The 20,766-nt window shown below is 36.0% G+C and overlaps 1 protein-coding gene across 2 annotated transcripts; it reads left to right on the forward strand.

Moving 5' to 3' along the window:
• The first annotated feature begins 5,648 nt into the window (after nucleotides 1-5,648).
• LOC101889057 (neuronal membrane glycoprotein M6-a) lies at nucleotides 5,649-20,766 on the forward strand. Of its 2 annotated transcripts, none has more exons than XM_005180702.4 (5): nucleotides 5,649-5,908; nucleotides 12,616-12,775; nucleotides 12,843-13,002; nucleotides 20,278-20,422; nucleotides 20,480-20,766. In XM_005180702.4, the coding sequence occupies exons 1-5, from the start codon at nucleotides 5,905-5,907 to the stop codon at nucleotides 20,755-20,757; spliced, it is 747 nt and encodes a 248-aa protein (XP_005180759.1). In that variant the 5' UTR covers nucleotides 5,649-5,904; the 3' UTR covers nucleotides 20,758-20,766. The 2 variants fall into 2 exon arrangements, with proteins under 2 accessions (XP_005180759.1, XP_005180758.1); XM_005180701.4 differs by lacking the exon at nucleotides 5,649-5,908 and adding an exon at nucleotides 12,007-12,402.

Here is a 20,766-nt window from a genome sequence, read left to right on the forward strand (position 1 = left end):
TTTCTTGAAAATTGCCAAATTAGTTTCAAATGGTGGAGGGTATTCAAAATTCAGTCTGGCCGAACTTCCAGATTTTAACTTGTTTTATTTGTTTCTGTTTATTGCAAATTATTATTATTATTATTATTATTTATTTTTTTTTTTTTTTTTTGAAAATATCTTTTAATGGTTTATTGTTTGCGATTTTTAAAATTTTTAAAAAATCCACGTTAATTGGTAGTTCTTCGAAACAATTCTTGAAACTCTACTTTACTGATAGTCATTTGGAAAGAATTGTTTTATTTATAAGTCATAGGTAGTTCATAAAATCATATTCTCATTTACTTTTCGGTATTCTACGTTGGGCGCCAGCAATAGAAGTCTGAAGAAAAATCTGTATTCGTGAAACAAGATGAGTGAAACATTTTTGAAAATACAATTACCGTACATTGGACGCCAATGCGACATTTTCTTTGAAAACATTTTAAATTTCCAGGATTCTTTGATTCACCGAAACTATATTGGGCGCCATTTTTGAAAATACAATTCCCGTACATTGGGCGCCATTACGATATTTTCCTTCGAAAACATATTAAATTTCCAGGGCTCCTTGTTTCTGGAAAAAAAATTATTTAAATAAATTAAAATAACATTTTAACTAAAATTTTTAAAATTTCTTCGTTGGGCGCCATATTGTTTATAAGGCGGTACAGTACAATTCAGTAACTTCCAAACCAAATTTTAATTTTATAACCTCCACCAAACATAGTGTGGAGGGTATATTAAATTCGTTATTCCGTTCCTAACTCATCGGAGTAATAATTTTGGACCTGACAAAGTACAGGGTGAGATCAAAAAAATGCAACCAACTTCAGACTGCTGTCATTTCTAATCCAGTCGTCCGACAACTGTTAAAATTATTCCAGTGACAGGTCATTATATCCTTTACATGCGTACAAAAATATTTTGGTGAGAATTTTCCAGAAAAAAAATTATTCGTGATGGAATTCAAGTGTGATAGTTAGAGAACTCCAGCATTCAAATGTGAATAAATCTATTGTGTTTCGTACCATCGCCCGTTACCGTGATTCTGGTAGCGTAGCCCAACGTCAAGGAAGTGGACGGAAGAAAACAGAAACAGCAACATCAGCAGAAATGGTTCTAAAAGTAAAGAAGCGACTTGATTGAAACCCGCTTCGCAGTGGACGAAAAATGGCTCATGAGCTGAACATATCGCAATATGCACTTTGGCAAAAAAAATGAAAAATTAGCTCAGGGTAAGGCCATTGAATTTCCAAAAAGTGCAAGAATTTACACCTCAACGAAAAGAAAATAGATTCAAAAGAGCTAAAGAGTTGCTTGGCCGAAAGTGATGAACTGCCGAATTTGGTTTTCTCCGAATAGAAGAAGAAGTTTGTAAACAAACAAAAAGATCGTATTTACTTGCCAAAGAAGTCAGCTGAAAATGTGCACCTTCGGTTGGCCACCAGAACTCAAGCGCCGCCATAACAGCCGATGGTCGCTCTCCGCTTGTATTAATCGATCGTGGCATCAGAATAAATGCCGAGTATTATCGCCAAAATATTCTGGAGGGTGTATTAAAGAATTGGGCACGCAAACATTTTGGCCGCAGACCTTGGACGTACCAAGAGGACTAGGTACCATCGCACTCAGCACGCGCCACCCATGAATGATTACAAAATGAGGTTCCTCGCATCATTTCTAGCGCACAATGGCCACCAAACTCTCCGTATACCAATCCCTTGGACTACTGTGTCAAGGTTGGCACTAAAAAATACCAAAGTGTCGTTACCTCAAGCAAGCGCTTCGCCGGCAATGGGCCAAAATACCGCAGAGCAACATTCAGACAGCGTGTGACGGTTCCATTGTCCGTTTGAAGGCCATAATTCATGCAAAGGTGACCAATTCGAACAAATCTAAACTTATTCTAAAATTTAATGCTGTTTCCGAAATTACTTAAATAAATTAAAATAACATTAATTTTTTTTACGTTGGGCGCCATATTGTTTATAATGCAGTTTATTACAATTCGGTAATTTCCAAAGCATATTTAATTTTTAAAACCTCCACCAAACATAGTATGGAGGGTATATTAAGTTCGTCATTCCGTTTGTAACTCATCGAAGTAATAATTTTAGACCTAACAAAGTATATATATTCTTCATCTACGTAAAATTCTTAGACGATTTAGCCCTGCAAATCTGTTGTTATCACGCTAAAGTCAAAACCAATAAAGAAAGGAAGCTAAAATTTTGCTAAGATCACTCTCTTGTCTGCAGGCAGGTCAAGTTAAAAGATGTATCGGTCGATTATATCGTATGGACCCCATATAACGGTACACCCGATATTCGGTATTTTGATGATTTTAGGCACATATTTTTAATGGAATTGTCTAAAATTCTACGAAAGAAGTTCTTTGCAGGTACCTTACTGCCAGTAAGAGATTTATCTATATAGGTCTACGATATCCTACATTCCCCATGTAACGGTACCTCCCGATATTCGTAATTTTAATGATTTTAGCCCCATTTTTCAATGGAATTGTCTCAAAATACACTCCTTCGGAGTACATTACCCCCTAGAAGAGAATTGTATATGTGGCTCCACGATATCGTATATCCTCCATATAACGGTACCTCCCGATATTCGGTATTTCGATGATTTTAGCGACATTATTTATGGAACGCCATTCTGTTTGCAACCATAGAATAGCAAACAAAACTAAACTTTTGTAAGACCCTTCGCATTTCAAAATTTTTAAATGCTATTCCAGTGTACATTTCTCAGTACTTTTTGTTGTTTCTTTTGTAACGTTTTTTTTTGTCACACACACACACTCGCACACATATTTAAGTAAGATTTATGTGAATTTTTAACTAAGGACTCTTCCGACAACAATGAATAACTTGAAGATGAATGTGTCATAGAAATAAGTCCTTTGGTAGAGAAATATAAAAACAAGTATAAATGGTTCAAATTAAAGCCAACTTAGGGTGACAATAACAATTTGGCATCAAGCTCACTTCAGGTGTTGTAAAGAGTTTACAAAGAGTGGCTAGAATTACGAAAAGAGCATTTGTGGTGTAGTAGTTGAATTGGGTTAGATATTGGTTCGGGGGAACTCGTGAGATAAAAAACTGCATCAAAGTCAAATTCCATAATTTTTAATTTTTTTTTTTATTTATTTATTTATTTTTTTTTTTTTTTTGAATAAAGGCAAAAATATCGAAAATAGTGTCAAATTTTAGAATAAGTTTAGATTTGTTCGAGATGGTCACCCTTGGCACGAATTATGGCCATCAAACGGCCAATGAAACCATCACACGCTGCCCGAATGTTGCTCTGCGGTATTTTGGCTAATTCCCGGCGAAGCGCTTGCTTGATCGACACCTTGATATTATTTAGTGTCAACCTTGCTTTCCAAAATACTCCAGACACAATAGTCCAACGGATTGGTATCCGGAGTTTTTGGTGGCCATTGTGCGCTGGAAATGAAGTGAAGAACCTCATTTCGTAACAACTCTTGTGAGGCGATGGTGCTGAGCCCTGTTGGAATGTCCAAGGTTTGCAGCCAAAATGTTTGCGTGCCCAAGGTTTTAATACTTCTTTCAGATTATTTTCGCAATAATATTCAGCATTTATTCTGATGTCACGGTCGATTAATACGACCGGAAAGCGACCATCGGCTGTTAGGGCGCGCCACACCATCACCATGGCCGGCACTTGAGTTCTGGTGGCCAACCAACTTGCGAAGGTGCACATTTTCAGCTAACCTCTTTCGCAAGTAAACACGATTATTTTGTTTGTTTACAAACTGCTGGACAACGTGTGTTTTCTCATCGGAGAAAAGTAAATTCGGCAGTTCATCACTTTCGGCCAAGCGAAGCAACTGCTTAGCTCTATTGAGTCTATTTTCTTTCTGTTTTTGTTGCGGTGTAAGCTCTTGTACTTTTTGGAATTTCAATGGCTTTACCCCGAGCTCATTTGCCGAATGGAATATTGCGATATTTGCCGAATGGAATATTGCGATATGCCATTTTTCGGCCACTGCGACGCGGGTTTCAACCAAGTCCCTTCTTTACTTTTCGAACCATTTTTGCTGATGTTGTTGTTTTCTTCCGTCCTCTTCCTTGACGTCGGCCTACGCTACCAGTATCACGGTAACAAGCGATGGTACGAGACACAAGAGATTTATTCATATTTAAATGCTGGAGTTCTCTAACGATAGCCACTTGTGGTTCTCCAGCCAAATATAAAGAAATCACACTATCACGCTTGAATTCCATCACGAATAACTTTTTTTCTGGAAAATTCTCACCAAAATGCTTTTGTACGCATGTAAACAATATAGCTGTCACTGGAAAGAGTGGCTTAGAAATGACAGCAGTCTTTTGGTTGCAGTTTTTTCATCTCACCCGGTATAGCGGTTTATTCAGGTTTCCTAAAATTGAAAAAAGGTAGAATACCAAACCAAATTCAATCATTCCATAATTAAGTTTGACATGACTTATCCGACCAGTATTTTAGTTTCCTATTTTATTTGACTTTTATACCCTCTAAAAGTCGCGAAAATTAGAAAATATTTTGTCTGAAATAAAAAAAATCTTGCCAAAATATAAATTTGACAATGAAAAAATGTAATCGTAGAACGGGTAATTGTACTATGGATAATTTGTCAATTTTCGGTATGCCTACGTCATAAAGACAATATTTTATGGTATTTTGACAATTTCACAACTTGTTGCCCTGTCTATTGTAATCGCATGGTAAATAATATCGATGTTCATATTAATTATTTTAAAATTTTGCTCAATTGCAATTCTTGCCAATTCCAAACATTCACATTTTTTTATTTCATATTTGCCCTTTTTTATTATTTTTTATAGGCCCTAATATTCGGCCTTCAAAATGACAATCTGTCAGAGATTCAACTTATTTAACAGCATGGTAGAAGAATATAGGTAGTCGCATTGGCACAGCTGCTGGGACAATGAACTGTCAAACTAATTTTGGAATTGAAAATGTTGAATGAAAAATTATTTAAATTTGTAAAAATTGTTGAAAAACACGAGTTATAATAACCTCCGAATGACGTCGTACAAGAAGACATATAAAAATATATTTATATTCGAAAAAAACATTTAATTTTTTTTTTGACATATCAATCAATGCTCCCATGCGTTGATGCATCTACCTGTATTCTTCTGCCATGTTTAACAGTGTATACCATGGTAGAAGAATACATGCAGTCGCATCGACACATCTCCAGGCACACTAACCTGTCAAACCAATTATGAAATTGAAATTTTTGAATGAGAAATTATTCAAATTCGATAAAACTGTTGAAAAATGCATATCATAACAACCTCCAATAGACGTCGTATAAGAAAACATATAAAAATCTACTTATTTTTGAACAGACATTTTAAACATGTGTTCCCAAGCGTTGATGCATTTACCTGTATTCTTCTGCCATGGTGTATACTCTATTTAAGATCAAAAGTCGATTTGTACATCCCTGGTATTCATGTTGACTGATATGTTCCTAGTGGTTTCTAATCGACTTATACATCCCTATTGTTTTCTAGTTGGAGTTTGGAGTTAGTTTTTGTTGTTTTCAATCGGTTTTTTTAATTATATTTAATATTTCTTTTTTTAAAAAGACCAAATACCATCGAAATTAAAAACTAAAATCTTTATAATAAAAAATAACCAACGTGTGTTCATTAGAAAGAATATTAAGCGTAATGTAAACAAATTTTAAGCCAAGCTTGTCATGAATACACACAATAATTAGACGACAAGTCAGCGCTTTTAAGCCAGCACCAACAGAGTTCACCACCAAACAAGTTTTCATTTATTGACTTTCATAATACGTTTGGATTAATAGAGGCGTGTTAAACAATGGGTAAGTTCAAATTTGGTGTAATAAATTGAAATTTTTTAAAAATATATATTTATTTTATAAGAAATATATAGTTGTAGCAAGTATTCAATAATGAATTGATCATTTGGTATTTAAAACTAAGAGACCACTCCCATATCTAAAGCTGCCAAAGCATACGATTAATAAACAAGTGCATGTGTGTTTGTGTATTGCTTAAGTAGAGCCACCACCAGGCATTAATTAACGCTTGACAAGTCTTTGTTTTGAAGAAAAATTCTGCAGAGACGTTACTGTGTCTGAAGAAATGGTATGAAGTGACAGTAGATTTAAACTTGCAATCGAGTTCTACTTCAATTTTATGTAGAACATTTTTATCGTACTATAGAAATGTTCATCTTTTGATTTGAAAAGTTGCACCGGAGATGCGACAAACTATAGTATTATTTATTCGTTTTAAAAATTGGCGTATGGGTATGACACAAAGACTTAAAGGCTACATAATTTTTTGCATGGTTTGTTGTTGTAAATGAAAGAAGAAGGCAAGTGAATGACTTCCGTACCGTAATTGTTGCTTGCAATTAATTGGGCTTCGAAACGGAAATGAATAGCGACGTGAAAAATAAACAACATAGAGAGGAAGATTAATTAGTATCAAACGGAAAATATTTAAAATGTTACCATAAACGATAAGAAGATCCAGCTTTTATCCTGATAATAATGATTTTTATTTTGAAGGTTCATATTTCATGAAGTTTTTAACTCCGGGAGAAGAGGAGTCATTTATTTCAAAGATTGATTGAAAACTTCTGAGACTTAACAGTGCGATGTGTTCAGCCAGCTATTTTTAAGAGGTGTGACGAATCAAGAGGGAGTTTTAAAAGAGACTTCGGTCGTTATGATCTCAATTTGCTGCATTATAATACACGAGATAAGAGATAATACAAGTTTTTGACCCATTAGCTGCATAAATGTTTCAAAATTATGTTTCCTTTTTGATTTTTCATGCACATGCCATTGGTCTGTAGTAAACCAGTTTTTTTTAAGAGATACCTCCATTCCAGTCTATTGGGCTAATCTAAAATGTTATAGACAAGAGACAAAAAAAAAAAAGAATACGGACACGAAGACTTTGAAGTGATTTCGAAATATGTGGAGGTCTTAATATTTGCTATGTTTTCGGTGATTTATCGAGGAGATATTTTTAAATAACTGTTTCCATTTAAACACTTGACAAAATAAAGGACAAAGACTTGTTTTCATTGTGGAGAAATAAGTGAGAGATTGGGGCAAGGGCGACAGAAAGCACTTAAAGTGGTTTCGGAATATTTGTAAAGTCCTCAAATGTTCTATGTTTAGGAGATATTAGGTCTTGCTACTCATCACTCGTCTTCGAGGGGCCCATAGTAAACAAGTCCTTATCTCCATCATTTGGGAGCCATGGCCCCTATAATATAGTAACCTGCAATAATATTAACTACAGGGTGAGATAAAAAAACTGCAACAAAGCCAAACGCCATAATTTTTACATTTTTTTCTTCAATTTAATTGAACGAAAGCAAAAAATGTCGGAAATAGCATCAAATATTAGAATAAGTTTAGATTTGTTCGAATTGGTCACCTTTGGCACGAATTATGGCCTTTAAACGGCCAATGAAACCGACACACGCTGCCCGAAAATTGCCCAAGCCACGCAAACATTTTGGCCGCAGACCTTGAACATTCCAACAGGACTCAGAACCGTCGCACTCTGGACGCGCCACCCAAGAATGTTTGTAACCATTCTTCTTGAGTTTCCTCGCTTCATTTCCAGCGCACAGTGGCCACCAAAATCTTCGGATACCAATTCGTTGGACTATTGAGTCTGGAGTATTTTGGAAAGTAAGGTTGGCACCAAAAAATACCGAAATGTCGATAACCTCAAATAAACGCTTCGCCGGGAATGGGCCAAAATACCGCAGATCAATGTTTGCGTACATCCTCCAGAATATTTTCGCGATAATATTCGGCATATATTCTGCTGGCCACGGTCGATTAATACAAGCGGAGAGCGACCATCAGCTGTTATGGCGGCCCACATCATCACCATGGCCGGCGATTGAGTTCTGGTGGCCAACCGAAGGTGTACATTTTTAGCTGACCTCTTTGGCAAGAAAACACGATCATTTTGTTTCTTTACAAACTGCTGGACAACGAATGTTTTCTCATCGGAGAAAACCAAATTCGGCGGTTCACCACTTTCGGCCAAGCGAAGCAACTCTTTAGCTCTTTTGCGTCTATTTTCTTTCTGTTGCGGTGTAAGTTTTTGCACTTTTTGGAATTTCAATGGCTTCACCCCGAGCTCATTTTTTTACCGAATGGAATATTGTGATATGTTCAGCTCACGAGCCATCGGCAACTGCGATGCGGGTTTCGCTTCTTTACTTTTCGAACCATTTCTGCTGATGTTGCTGTTATTTTCCGTCCACTTCCTTGACGTGGGGCTACGCTACCAGTATCACGGTACGAGACACAAGAAATTTATTCACATTTAAATGCAGGAGTGCTCTAATGATAGCCACTTGTGGTTCTCCAGCTAATTATATAGAAATCACACTATCACGCTTAAATTTCTTTGCCAATAACTTTTGTTCTTGAAAATTCTCACCAAAATGCTTTTGTACGTTTGTAAACAATAGAATGAGCTGTTACAGGAATAATTTTAACAGCTGTCGCACGACTGGCTTAGAAATGACAGCAGTCTGAAGTTGGTTGCAGTTTTTTCATCTTTTTTTATGTTACGTAAGCGCCTAAGTTGTGGGGTAAACCAAACTGGACCCCTATCACAGCACATTTTCACAAGTGGGACTGAGGTTTCTAATGCATTGTTAATTATTTTATAAAAGCTTGAAATACGAAAATCCAAATTACCTTCAAAACACCAATTTATATTGGACAATGTAGAACGCAACAGATCAACGTTAGTCTTGCCAAAGTTTAACTTACGTGACTTATTTTGAGATGAAGTATGTTTTGTTTGAATGTTACTAAGTTCAATGGCTACCATAAGAGTAGGATGATACATATCCTCTGGCTCTGAGAAAGGAGGGATTCTGCACACAGAAGAAGTTAAGGAAGAAGAAAAAATTAAATCTAATAATTTACCTTTTGCATTATAGATAGAATTTATTTGATAAAGACATTGCTCAAATAAGATTTCCCAAAAAGATGACATCTCAGTAGAAAGTTCTATAGAAGATACTGGTACATAATCTACAATATTTTCTCCTGGGACCCATGCTAGATTAGGCAGATTGAAATCCCCCAGACAAATCATTTCCGCGTTGGAGGAATGATATAATGAAACCTCTTTTATTGAGGCTGAATGCATAAGATAAGTATCCATGTCTGAATTTGGAGGAATATATGAACAAGTTATAATAAAATTACAATTTAGATACTTTAATTTAACACAAACAAATTCAATCGTAGGGTGTTCTGTAACCAAAATACGTACTGAGGCAATGGAATTATGAACGGCAATAAAAACTCCTCCACCCATTTTATTTAATCTGTCTTTTCTGTAAATTTGGTACTGATCAGATAAAATCTCAGTGTCACGAATTTGTGGTTTTAACCATGTTTCCGTGAATACCAAAATTTTGAAATCACAGTCAAAGGATTTTAAATAAATATTTCTAAGTTTAGTGTTAAGACCTCTCACGTTTTGATAGAGAAGAGATAGAGATTTAGTTAGTTTTTTGACAATGGTACAACTGAAAGATTAACTGGTAAATTAACGGGGTTTGTTCTTTCCCTAAATACAAATTCCTTTACCAACAATCCATCCGGCCAGAACGTTCTGTTAACTATTAAATTAAATAATTTAGCAGGAGTAATGATTTTAAATGATGAAATATCGCGAGGTTGGGACTTGTTAAATTTAAAAATTTTTATGCCATTATCAGGTAAATTTGGAATTTTTGTTTTTATGTAAGACCGAAGGTTATCAACTGTAGTATCGGGATGCAATCGAGACACAAATATAGTTTTACTCGGCGCTACAACAATAAGTTGATCCGTAGGCAAAGGCATAGGGAATTCGTTATTATTGTCTGCAGAAACAGACTTTTCATTTAAATCAGAAGGCGTAAGGATTACATTGTTATTGTCTGCAGAAACAGACTTTTCATTAATAGTATCTGCAGAAACAGATAGATTATTTTTAAATTTATCTGCAGGAACAGATTTTGTTTCTATAACCGCTCGAGGCTTGGTGAGAACGAAAGGCTTATTAGATTCTGCAGTAACAGAAGCTTCCCTTAACGGTTCTGCCGAACGTGGAGACGATAACGTTTGCTTATTAGTGTTGTCAGTAGAAATTACAGGAATAGTATTAGCTATTGTACTGGACGAGTTAACAACAATTGCAGGCGCTAAGAATTGAGAAGCTATAGGTACGGTTTTAGAAGATTGCATTTCGACCGGAGCATTTCCTGTAACAATTTCAATCTTACACTGTAAATGTAGTTGAAGGTTACAATTCGTTAGTAAAAGTAAATATTTTTTCTATCCTTTGAAATAAAGAGTGGCCAGATTAACTTTGGGACCCCAACATCCCGACACGTTGTGCATCTTTGGAAATTCTTAGGGTGATGCAGGTCCTCAAATATTAAACCTGCAATAATTTGATTAAACACATTTCTGTAGCCGATTTTAATTTTATTCTCAATTACTGTCATTATTTGGATCGTGGTGCTGCGTACACGAAGCGGTAGGTCTCCCACTGTGTCTGCAGAGTTGGGAAGGTAAGGCTTTCGCCACAATTATTAATTTTAGAACTTCCACCACAAAAATACTTCATAGGTGTCTATAATTACTGGAAACACAAATTTCTTAGATTCTCAGCATGATAAGCAGGACCAAAAAAAATTCTTTTAAGCCATGCCGGCTGATTCTCCTCCCAAATGCATTTAAAGGATGTGATTTTGATATAACAACTTGTGGAGTGCTCCACATTAAACGTATAACTCTTCGCAATCTGTCCAAGTTGAGCATGTTAACGTAAACGTCTGCTGCCTAGGCAAACCATGGTAGTTTTGGCCGGATGACACAGCTGTCTCAATTCATATTGCGCACGAATTGATGAAGATGTGTGGAACGCCTACCCAGCGTGCGATACAGGCCCGCACAATACGCTGCACCTGTTTTATTGTCCAGCCAAGCCTACCCTACTCCGTCCATAGGATCTTTGGCTACAGCCCATAAAGGTATCAGAATTCTTAAACCTGGACATCGATGAAGAACCAGATTAATTTATAAATAAATAACTGAGCACGTTGAGCATGATGCATGCTATTCTTTCAAATTAGAGTAAATACTGGTTTGGTCGAACAATTTTATCCATATTCTACGCCTTTTATTGGTATTTTGGGTCCGTAGTTCAAAGGTTTATTTTCACCAATAATTAGCTACAGATGTTTAGGCGAAAAGTATAATTTGAAGCCCTTCTCCGGCTAATTTTGATAAAAATAATTTAAAATTTTAATGTTTTTCAATTTTTTTACTGATTTACTTTTCAACTCTTCGCTCCCAAATTTAAAACTTTATTTCAAATTAACGTTTTTATGAAACAAATGCTAAAGCTCTTCATTCAGGTAACTAAACAGCAAACAATTAAATCAAGGGAAATGCTTATGAACCATGATTCACAATGGCATTGCGACATATCTGATACTGAATCACCTAAAAAAAGTTCTCCTATTACCTGACTCGATATTGCAACTCTCTTCGTTTCATACTCACTCAAGTATGAAAGAAAATCGTTCCAGTTATTGATAAGATAAAACAAGAGATTATGATGACAGTGGGTAAAAAGACTTGGGACAAAATCCAAAATACTTATTAGTAAATGAAATTTCTTTCATATTTTAATATTATAGAATTTATATGAAATAGTTTTTAAATTTTCAATATTTTTTTATTTTATTTATTTACTTTTTTTTGAGAAAACACTTCATATTTTTGTTATTTTAGTTTTATCTTCTCTATGTTTTCATAATTGATGTTGTTGTTTATTTTTCAATTTTGTCACACTGTGTATTTAAGCTTAACAATGTGATAGGGAGAATGTGTCACCCATTCCAAACACACAAACAAAAGCAAACCGAAATGAGTTCGAAAACAAAATTACAGTCCTCAGTCAACTCTACACATCTCCAGTGTAATTAATTTAGTATTATTTTTTTTGCCGTACAGATATGTTATGAAGCGTGTGTGTCTGTATGCGATCTTTACGTACATATCTTCTTATTGTTAAAACCCCTCCTTAAAAATGTTTTCTTCTGGTGCTGCTACAAATCCAAATCGTGTGCCTGATCCACGCGAAGAAATTTTATTGGAAACCAATTTCGAAGATGATGGTGTTTTAACGCGTGCCTACAATGCTAGACCTAACAATGGAAATGGCAATAATCGACGCAGGACATATCGTTCCGATTTGTCCATCGATCGCTATACCGAACGTGGTGGTGGTAGAGGTAGGAAAATACAAATTATCTCGCCCTAAATAGAACTAGACAAAATAAGTTATGGTACCTAAATCACGTTCGCAAAACGAAATTTCGTTGTAAACCTCACAGCTTTTAAGTTTCGTCCAATATTATTTGTAGAAATTGTGTATTAAAAATATACCCTCCGAATAGTTGTAACATTTTACATTGAAGCTTATCTTTTATTTTACCTTTTTTCAGGTGATTGCTGTCAATCATGCATGGCAAGAGTCCCATATGCCACCCTGATAGCCACACTTATGTGCCTATTGGGCGTTGGCATATTTTGCGGCACCATGTATAGGGGAGCTTCATTGACTGTAATTATGGTGGATCAAGTATTTCATCTAAGACTGATATGGTAAGTTGTTCGGAACATAATAATCGAATTGTAGCAGTACTAACTTATTTATGTTGATTTTTTTCAGGATTGAAACAATTCGAATGATTTTTATAATTATTGGCGGTACAATGGCAACTTTAGGATTTATGATATTATTTGTGGGATTCCTAGCAACAGGAGCAACACGTTATAAAGTATATCGAGCATGGGGTACGCGTGTTGGTGGTCGGATATCATGTGCAGTGGTAGGTATTTGAAAAGACGTTGGATAATTGGGTGCGAAAAACAATGGTCCCAAACAGCCTTTGCCTGGCAGTAATCAATAAATATCATTCAGTGCATATCGAAGATCGCCTTTGGGATGTTGTTTTCTCGGGAAGAGAACCTCGTCTTTGCAAACTGTTTACAAAGTGTTAACTACTATCAGCTATAGAAACGAAAAAGTTACATTTAAAAGACCATACAGGGTGAGATGAAAAAACTGCAACCAACTTCAGACTGCTGTCATTTCTAAGCCACTCCTCCGACAGCTGTTAAAATTATTCCAGTGATAGCTCATTTTATCGTTTACAAGCGTACAAAAGCATTTCTTTGAGAATTTTCCAGAAAAAAAGTTATTCGCGATAAAACTAAATGGTCATAAACCCATACTCCAAAATACTGCGCTTGGCTGGATTGTAGGTGGTTTAATTCAACAATCGTCAACGGACGACACATCAGCAGCGCTAACATGCGCAATTTTTAGTGAAACATCACTGGAACAAGCTATCGAAAAATTATGGAAACTTGAGGAAGTGGAATCAACTGAAAAGGTCATGTCTCCATTAGAAACCCTTTGCGAATCTCACTTCAATCAACATGTTAAGACGGATCAGAATGGTCGTTTCATCGTCAGCCTTCCGTTTCAAGAATCTCCAACAGCATTGGGGAAATCACATGCAATGGCTTATAACCGATTTATGAGCCTTGAACGCCGACTTCTACAGAAGGAAGATATCCGAAGTCAGTACATTAAATTTATGCGAGAATATGAACAATTAGGACACATGCAAAAGATTGACGTGTGTACCGTATCAAATCCTAAATATTTTATTCCGCATCATTGTGTTCTCAAGCCCGATAGTACAACAACAAAACTTAGGGTTGCATTTGACGCATCAGCGAAAACTTCATCAGGTCAATCGTTAAATGATCTAATGTATACAGGACCAATCGTACAAAGTGAATTGTTTTCTATTTTGCTGAGGTTTCGATTGCCAAAATTCGTCTTCACAACCGATATTGAAAAGATGTACAGGCAGATTTTAATGCATCCCGATGATCAAAGGTATCAGCTAATTATCTGGAGAGAGGATCCATCCCATCCAGTCAGTTATTACAAACTTAATACGGTCACATATGGGACACGTTCAGCACCGTATCTGGCTACAAAATGCTTACAAAAGATTGCAAACGAGAACATGGAGCGTTATCCATTAGGCTCACAAATGCTGAAAGATAATTTTTATATGGATGACGGTCTCGGCGGTGCAGATAGCCTAAATACAGCTATTGAAATACTAAAGGAGTTAATAACAACATTGAAACAACACGGCTTCATTCTAAGGAAATGGTCATCCAATACACCAAGAATCTCAAACAATAAAGACGTTGGGATTATATTGGATGCCGCAAGCAGATCAATTTTGTGTAAAAACAAACATTGATCATAATGAAATCATATCAAAACGAGTAGTTACGTCTGAACTAGCAAAATTATTTGATCCGCTTGGCCTACTTGCACCGATTGTGGTGAAGGCAAAAATATTTATTCAGCAGCTATGGCAACATACATTAGATTGGGACGAAGCACTACCCGAAAAACTTTGTGCCACTTGGAAAACATTTCGAAGGGAATTGGAAGGTCTCAACAACTTTAAGATACCGCGACATGTATTCTGTGGGGAGATCCCGACGAAAATCCAGTTGCATGTGTTTGCCGATGCATCGGAAAGAGCTTTTGGCGCGGCTATTTATATTCGTTTTATTGGAAAGGATGGACGAGTAGTTGTACGTCTGATCTGTGCTAAATCTAGGGTAGCTCCTTTGAAAAAACAAACTCTACCACGATTAGAGCTATGTGCCACAGTGGTAGCAGCTCAACTGGCTACCAGGGTGAAAAATGACCTAAGGCTTCAGAATAATCCGATGTTTTTATGGACTGATTCTGAAATAGTACTCGCCTGGATAAAATCAAGGTCCAACGTATATAAGACTTTTGTGGCTAATAGGGTATCCACCATACAAAACTTAACATTGCCAGAACAATGGAACCACGTTAAGTCAAAAGAAAATCCTGCCGACATTTTATCCCGAGGACTCTCGCCAGCTGATCTTTCTAAATGCCGATTATGGTTTCATGGTCCAGTTTTTCTTCATGGAAGGGAAGAACTATGGCCGACCAAATTCTCTCCGCAAGAGGATATAACAAATAGCATGGAGTTAAAGACTGCAGCTACGACGTCAATAGTAGCTTCTGACATGCATCTAATACATATGATCGAGCACAAAAATTCATTCAGGAAGTTACAAAGAATTTTAGCATACGTGCTTAGATTCACCAGCAATGCACGTATGCAAAAGGCACACCGGCCTCAACATATAGCACTGTCTTCCAACGAATTAGACGACTCCCTTCGTCGAATAATTCAAGCCGTACAATCATCCGAATTTGCAGCTGATATCAACGCATTGAAGGCTGAAAAGCAGATTAATAAGCATAGCTCGCTATGCAGTTTATCACCGTTTTTGGATGATGAAGGCATTCTTCGCGTTGGAGGAAGATTTGAACATGCTATGCTACAAATGGATGCGAAACACCAAATGATATTGCCTTATAATGATCCTTTGGCGAAATTGCTATTTAAGACAGTTCATGAATAAAATAAACATTGTGGAGCTCAAGCCTTGTTAAACGCAATAAGACAGCGATTCTGGCCAATAAAAGGCAAGATAACAGCAAGGTCTACCGTTCAAAGATGCATAAAATGTAATAGAGCGCGACCACAACGGTATCAACAAATAATGGGTCCAGAAGATCATGATAATGCTATAATTGACAAAGATACAACTCAAGAAAGCACAATTTCCACAAGAAAAAATCGGTAACAGGTGAACATAGAAGAGGTGTCATTCCGGCAAAAAGAGTGAGAATTGCAACCAGTCCTATAATACTATAGGAAGATACCCTTAGTTAACCAACAGTTTTTTGAGTTGTTCAAAATATTTGCAGTTCCAACAATACAAAATGACACCTTAATCGCCATTCAACCAGAAACGGAATACATATCTACCGATGCACATAGAGAAGAATATATTCTTGTCAAATCAGAGGATAGTTCAAGCTGTCTCAAACCAAACGATGATGAATATATTTGCAGAAATCAGCAGTCAAAGCTCAAGAAAAATGCACTTGTTAACCCTTGCGAGATCAATATCTTCAATAACCAATCAACTAGCAATTGCCGTCTTCACAAAATTACTGGAACAGCAGTTTGGAGTCAATTACATCATCAAAATAAATGGATCTTTGCTACTACAGCCGATATTGAATCTTCAATGGTATGCGGATCTGAAACCAACCTCATCATCATTAAAAATTCCGGAATAATGGAAATTGGTCCTACCTGCGTAATAAAAAACAAATTTGTTACGATACATGGACATTTTGCAGCTTCCAGTAGTTTACATACATCCTATGTAAGATTGAAAGGCATTCAATATATAAGTCGACAAGAGGAAATTGAAAAGGTTTCAACAAATACCAATACCACCTCTTACAAGATTCATCAAGATTTTATAATTTTGTAAAGGATTTGCAGTCGGAATTGACATCGATGAAAAAAGATTTTTCCTCACTATCATTCCGATTCGAGAATTTCTCTACATTGTTTGAGAAATACCAAGATTTAGATGAGTTTGTGTCGTCACCGTCAGTTTCTGGCCAGAAACGCAAAAGGGCTGCGAAAAAGGCACCAACTAAGGGAATGCCTAGTCGCAAAGCAATAGTTTCTGTGGAGAACACTGTTCCACAACCGGTTTCAGTTAATATCACTGAAACAACTGAGACTGGACGTGAACAGTCGTATGCCAGTGTTGTTACACACCCAGTTCCGGTAGATAACAGCGGTATAGGTAAAGGGGTAAATAATCCTGAAGTTATGAGTATTGCTGGTGAGGTTTCTAAGAAAACCTCCCAATCTTTACCTAGACAAGATTAAAAATAATTTTAAATCCAATCCTAAATCTTTTTATGATTTTGTTAATCTAAAACGAAAAGTTTCCTCAAAGCCCTCAGTATTGAAATATAACAATAAAGAATTTGTCACAGGCACAGATATTGCTGAATGTTTCGCAGATTTTTTTGCCACAACCTATTCCAGTACATCTTGCCAAATTAAAGATTCGTATCCTTATAAGTTGTCACAGGCTGATCAAATTTGTATGCCTTTTCTACAACGTCAGGATGTGTACAATAGTCTGCGTAGTTTAAAATCGATTAAATGTCCAGGACCGGATGGCATACCTAATATAATTCTTAAATATTGTTCAGAAACATTAGCACTTCCGTTAACTATATTGTTTAATTATTCACTGAAATTTGGTCACTTTCCTACTTTCTGGAAAAAATCTTATATTATACCTTTACATAAGTCTGGTAGTCTTACTAATGTGTCAAATTATAGAGGAATTGCAAAATTAAGTGCCATACCTAAATTGTTTGAAAAATTAATTACTGCAGTAATTTCACAGAAAATTCAATCTATATTGAGTCCATATCAGCATGGTTTTCGTAGTGGTCTTTCAACTACAACAAATCTTATACAATTTACGTCAACAGTAATAAAAGGATTTGTTCAGCGTAAACAAACTGATACAATTTATACTGATTTTAGTAAAGCTTTTGATAGGGTTAACCATGAACTCCTAATATATAAATTAAATTATATGGGTTTCAACACAAACTTAGTCAAATGGATATCATCTTACTTAAATGATAGATCACAACTAGTTTTGTTTGAAGGGTATCTATCCAAAACGATTAACGTTCCATCGGGTGTTCCGCAAGGAAGTCACCTTGGAACGGTCCTCTTTCTTTTATTTATCAACGATTTACCTAATTCCATAAATTACTCGAAATTGTTAATGTACGCAGATGATGTTAAATTATTCATTTCACATAATTGTGATAAACGAGCCAGTTTACTTCAAAACGATTTAGACAGCCTTTTTAAATGGTGCAAGTTAAATTGTATGGAGTTAAATTTAAGCAAATGTAAGCATATGTGCTTCTCCAGATCTTCTTCTCTGATATTACAATATAATATTGACGGTCATTCATTATCAACTGTAGATTCATTTGTCGATCTAGGCCTCTTGATGGATCCAAAATTAAATTTTAATAGCCATGTAATAACAATGGTAAATAAAGCAAATGGTGTTTTAGGTTTTGTTAAACGGTGGGCCAAAGAATTTTCTGATCCATATATAACAAAACAATTATTTACGTCTCTTGTTAGACCTATATTGGAATATGGTTCTGTTGTATTGGATCCTCAATATGCAATATATTCAGATAAAATAGAATCCGTGCAAAAACAATTTCTGCTATTTGCCTTACGAGGTTTACATTGGAATAGTGATTTTGTTTTGCCTTCTTATGCTAGCAGGCTAAAATTAATTAGATTGCCTACACTTAAAAGCAGACGTATTATGTTGAACTCCATGTTTGTACTAATAATATTAAATGGTTATATACCTTCAGATTTCCTAATCTCATATATTAGAATTAATGTTCCTTTTAGATCTAGTAGATACTACCAATTATTATATACTGATTTTCACCGCACGAATTCAATGGGCTAACCTCTTAATAAAATGTGTGTTGACTTTAATTCTGTGTATTGTAATGTAGATTTTTGTATGAGTTTAGAAGTTATTAAATCTAGAATAATTTTATTTTTAAACAATTAACATACCTGTTTTATTATTTGACAAACTAGCTGATGAATTAGATTCTGTAGCTGGTTTTCAATTTCCTACTGAATTCCCATTATGATGCGGATCATGATGTGTACGCGATCCCTCCGTAAAGGGAGGTCGCCCCCTCGGTCGGCAGGGGTGGGAATGTGAGGCGTGGGAACGTTCGAATTCAAGCGTGATAGTGTGATGTCTTTATATTTGGCTGGAAAACCACAAGTGGCTATCGTTAGAGCACTCCAACATTTAAATGTGAATAAATCTTTTGCGTCTCGTACCATCGCTGGTTACCGTGATACTGGTAGTGTAGCCCGACATCAAGAAAGTGGACGGAAGAAAACAGCAACATCAGCAGAAATGGTTCAAAAATGAAAGAAGCGACTTGATCGAAACCCGCGTCGCAGTGGCCGAAAAATGGCTCGTGAGCTGAACATATCGCAATATTCCATTTGGCAAATATTGAAAAATGAGCTCGAGGTAAAGCTTTTGAAATTCCAAAAAGTGCAAGAACTTACACCGCTACAGAAAGAAAATAGACTCAAAAGAGCTAAAGAGTTACTTCGCTTGGCCGAACGTGGTGAAGTGCCGAATTTGGTTTTCTCCGATGATTCGTTGTCCAGCAATTTGTAAACAAACAAAATGATTGTCTTTACTTGCTAATATTAATCGACCGTGACATCAGAATAAATTTCGAATATTATTGAGAAAATATTCTGGAGGGTGTATTAAAGCCTTGGGCAAGCAAACATTTTGGCCGCAGACCCTGGACATCCCAACAGGACTCAGCACCATCGCACTCAGCACGCGCCGCCAAAAAAAGCTTACAAAATGAGGTACCTCGCTTCATTTCCAGCGCACAATGGACACCAAAATCTCCCGATACCATTCCGTTGAACTATTGTGTCTGAACTATTTTGGAAGGGAAGGTTGGCACTAATAAATACCCAAATGTCGATCACCTCAGACAAGCGCTTCGCCGGGAATGGGCCAAAATACCGCAGAGCAACATTCGGGCAGCGTGTGACGGTTTCATTGGACGTTTGAAGGCCATACTTTGTGCCAAAGGTGACCAATTCGAACAAATCTAAACTTATTCTAAAATTTGATGTTATTTCCGGAATTTTTTGCTTTCATTCAAAAAAAAAAAAACATTGAAAAGAAAATGTAAAAATTATGGCATTTGACTTTGCTGCAGTTTTTTTATCTCACCCTGTATTTGTCACAATGGCAAGTGGTCTGACGGCCATTAAAATTAATTTGATCTTGTGGTAATGACAATGAATAAGATTTCTTGCAGTAGAGTATTGCCAGCTTAAATTTCAAAACTTTGCCGGATCCGGTACGTACCATACCTACATTACACTTCGACTCCTGTGCCAATTCTTAGACATTGAAATTTGACAAAAATCTTATACAGAATTACAATACAGTTAAATTTTAGTTCCTTTTCAAATTCACAACCACAGCTTTTAACAAATTTCTAATTCTCTCTTTCTTTTCAGCTGATGGGTCTAACATATTTGCTCAATTTTGTTTGGATTTTGATATTATGTTTTTTGGTTGTTGTTACCTTTATTTACACCATGTTTTGGAATATGTGTTCAAGCGTTGAACAGTCACTTAGCTGCATAGATTTGACTCAATTCCGTAAGTTAAAAATTGTATAGCTAGTTAACCTCTAATAACCACAATTTTATTCCGCAGACTTCATGTTCCCATCGACTACCAAACAAGAAGACATGAAAATATGTGAAACCTATGAAATCAAAGCATTTTGTAAGGATGGCGTTGAAAATGCCGAAGTCATGTTTATATTGGCCACCCTGGCCACGTTATTGGTTATTCTAAGTTTGGTCCATTACTTGATGTGCTTGTCAGCCAATTATGCTCACATTCGTGATCATGAAAAATTCCAAGAATTACAAGAAATTCAAAACTTAAATGAACTAGAATACAGTGCAACATCTAAGGATCGATTCTAGGAGAAATTG

This window comes from Musca domestica, unplaced genomic scaffold (genome assembly GCF_030504385.1).
Source record: "Musca domestica strain aabys unplaced genomic scaffold, Musca_domestica.polishedcontigs.V.1.1 13, whole genome shotgun sequence".
Taxonomy (NCBI): domain Eukaryota; kingdom Metazoa; phylum Arthropoda; class Insecta; order Diptera; family Muscidae; genus Musca; species Musca domestica.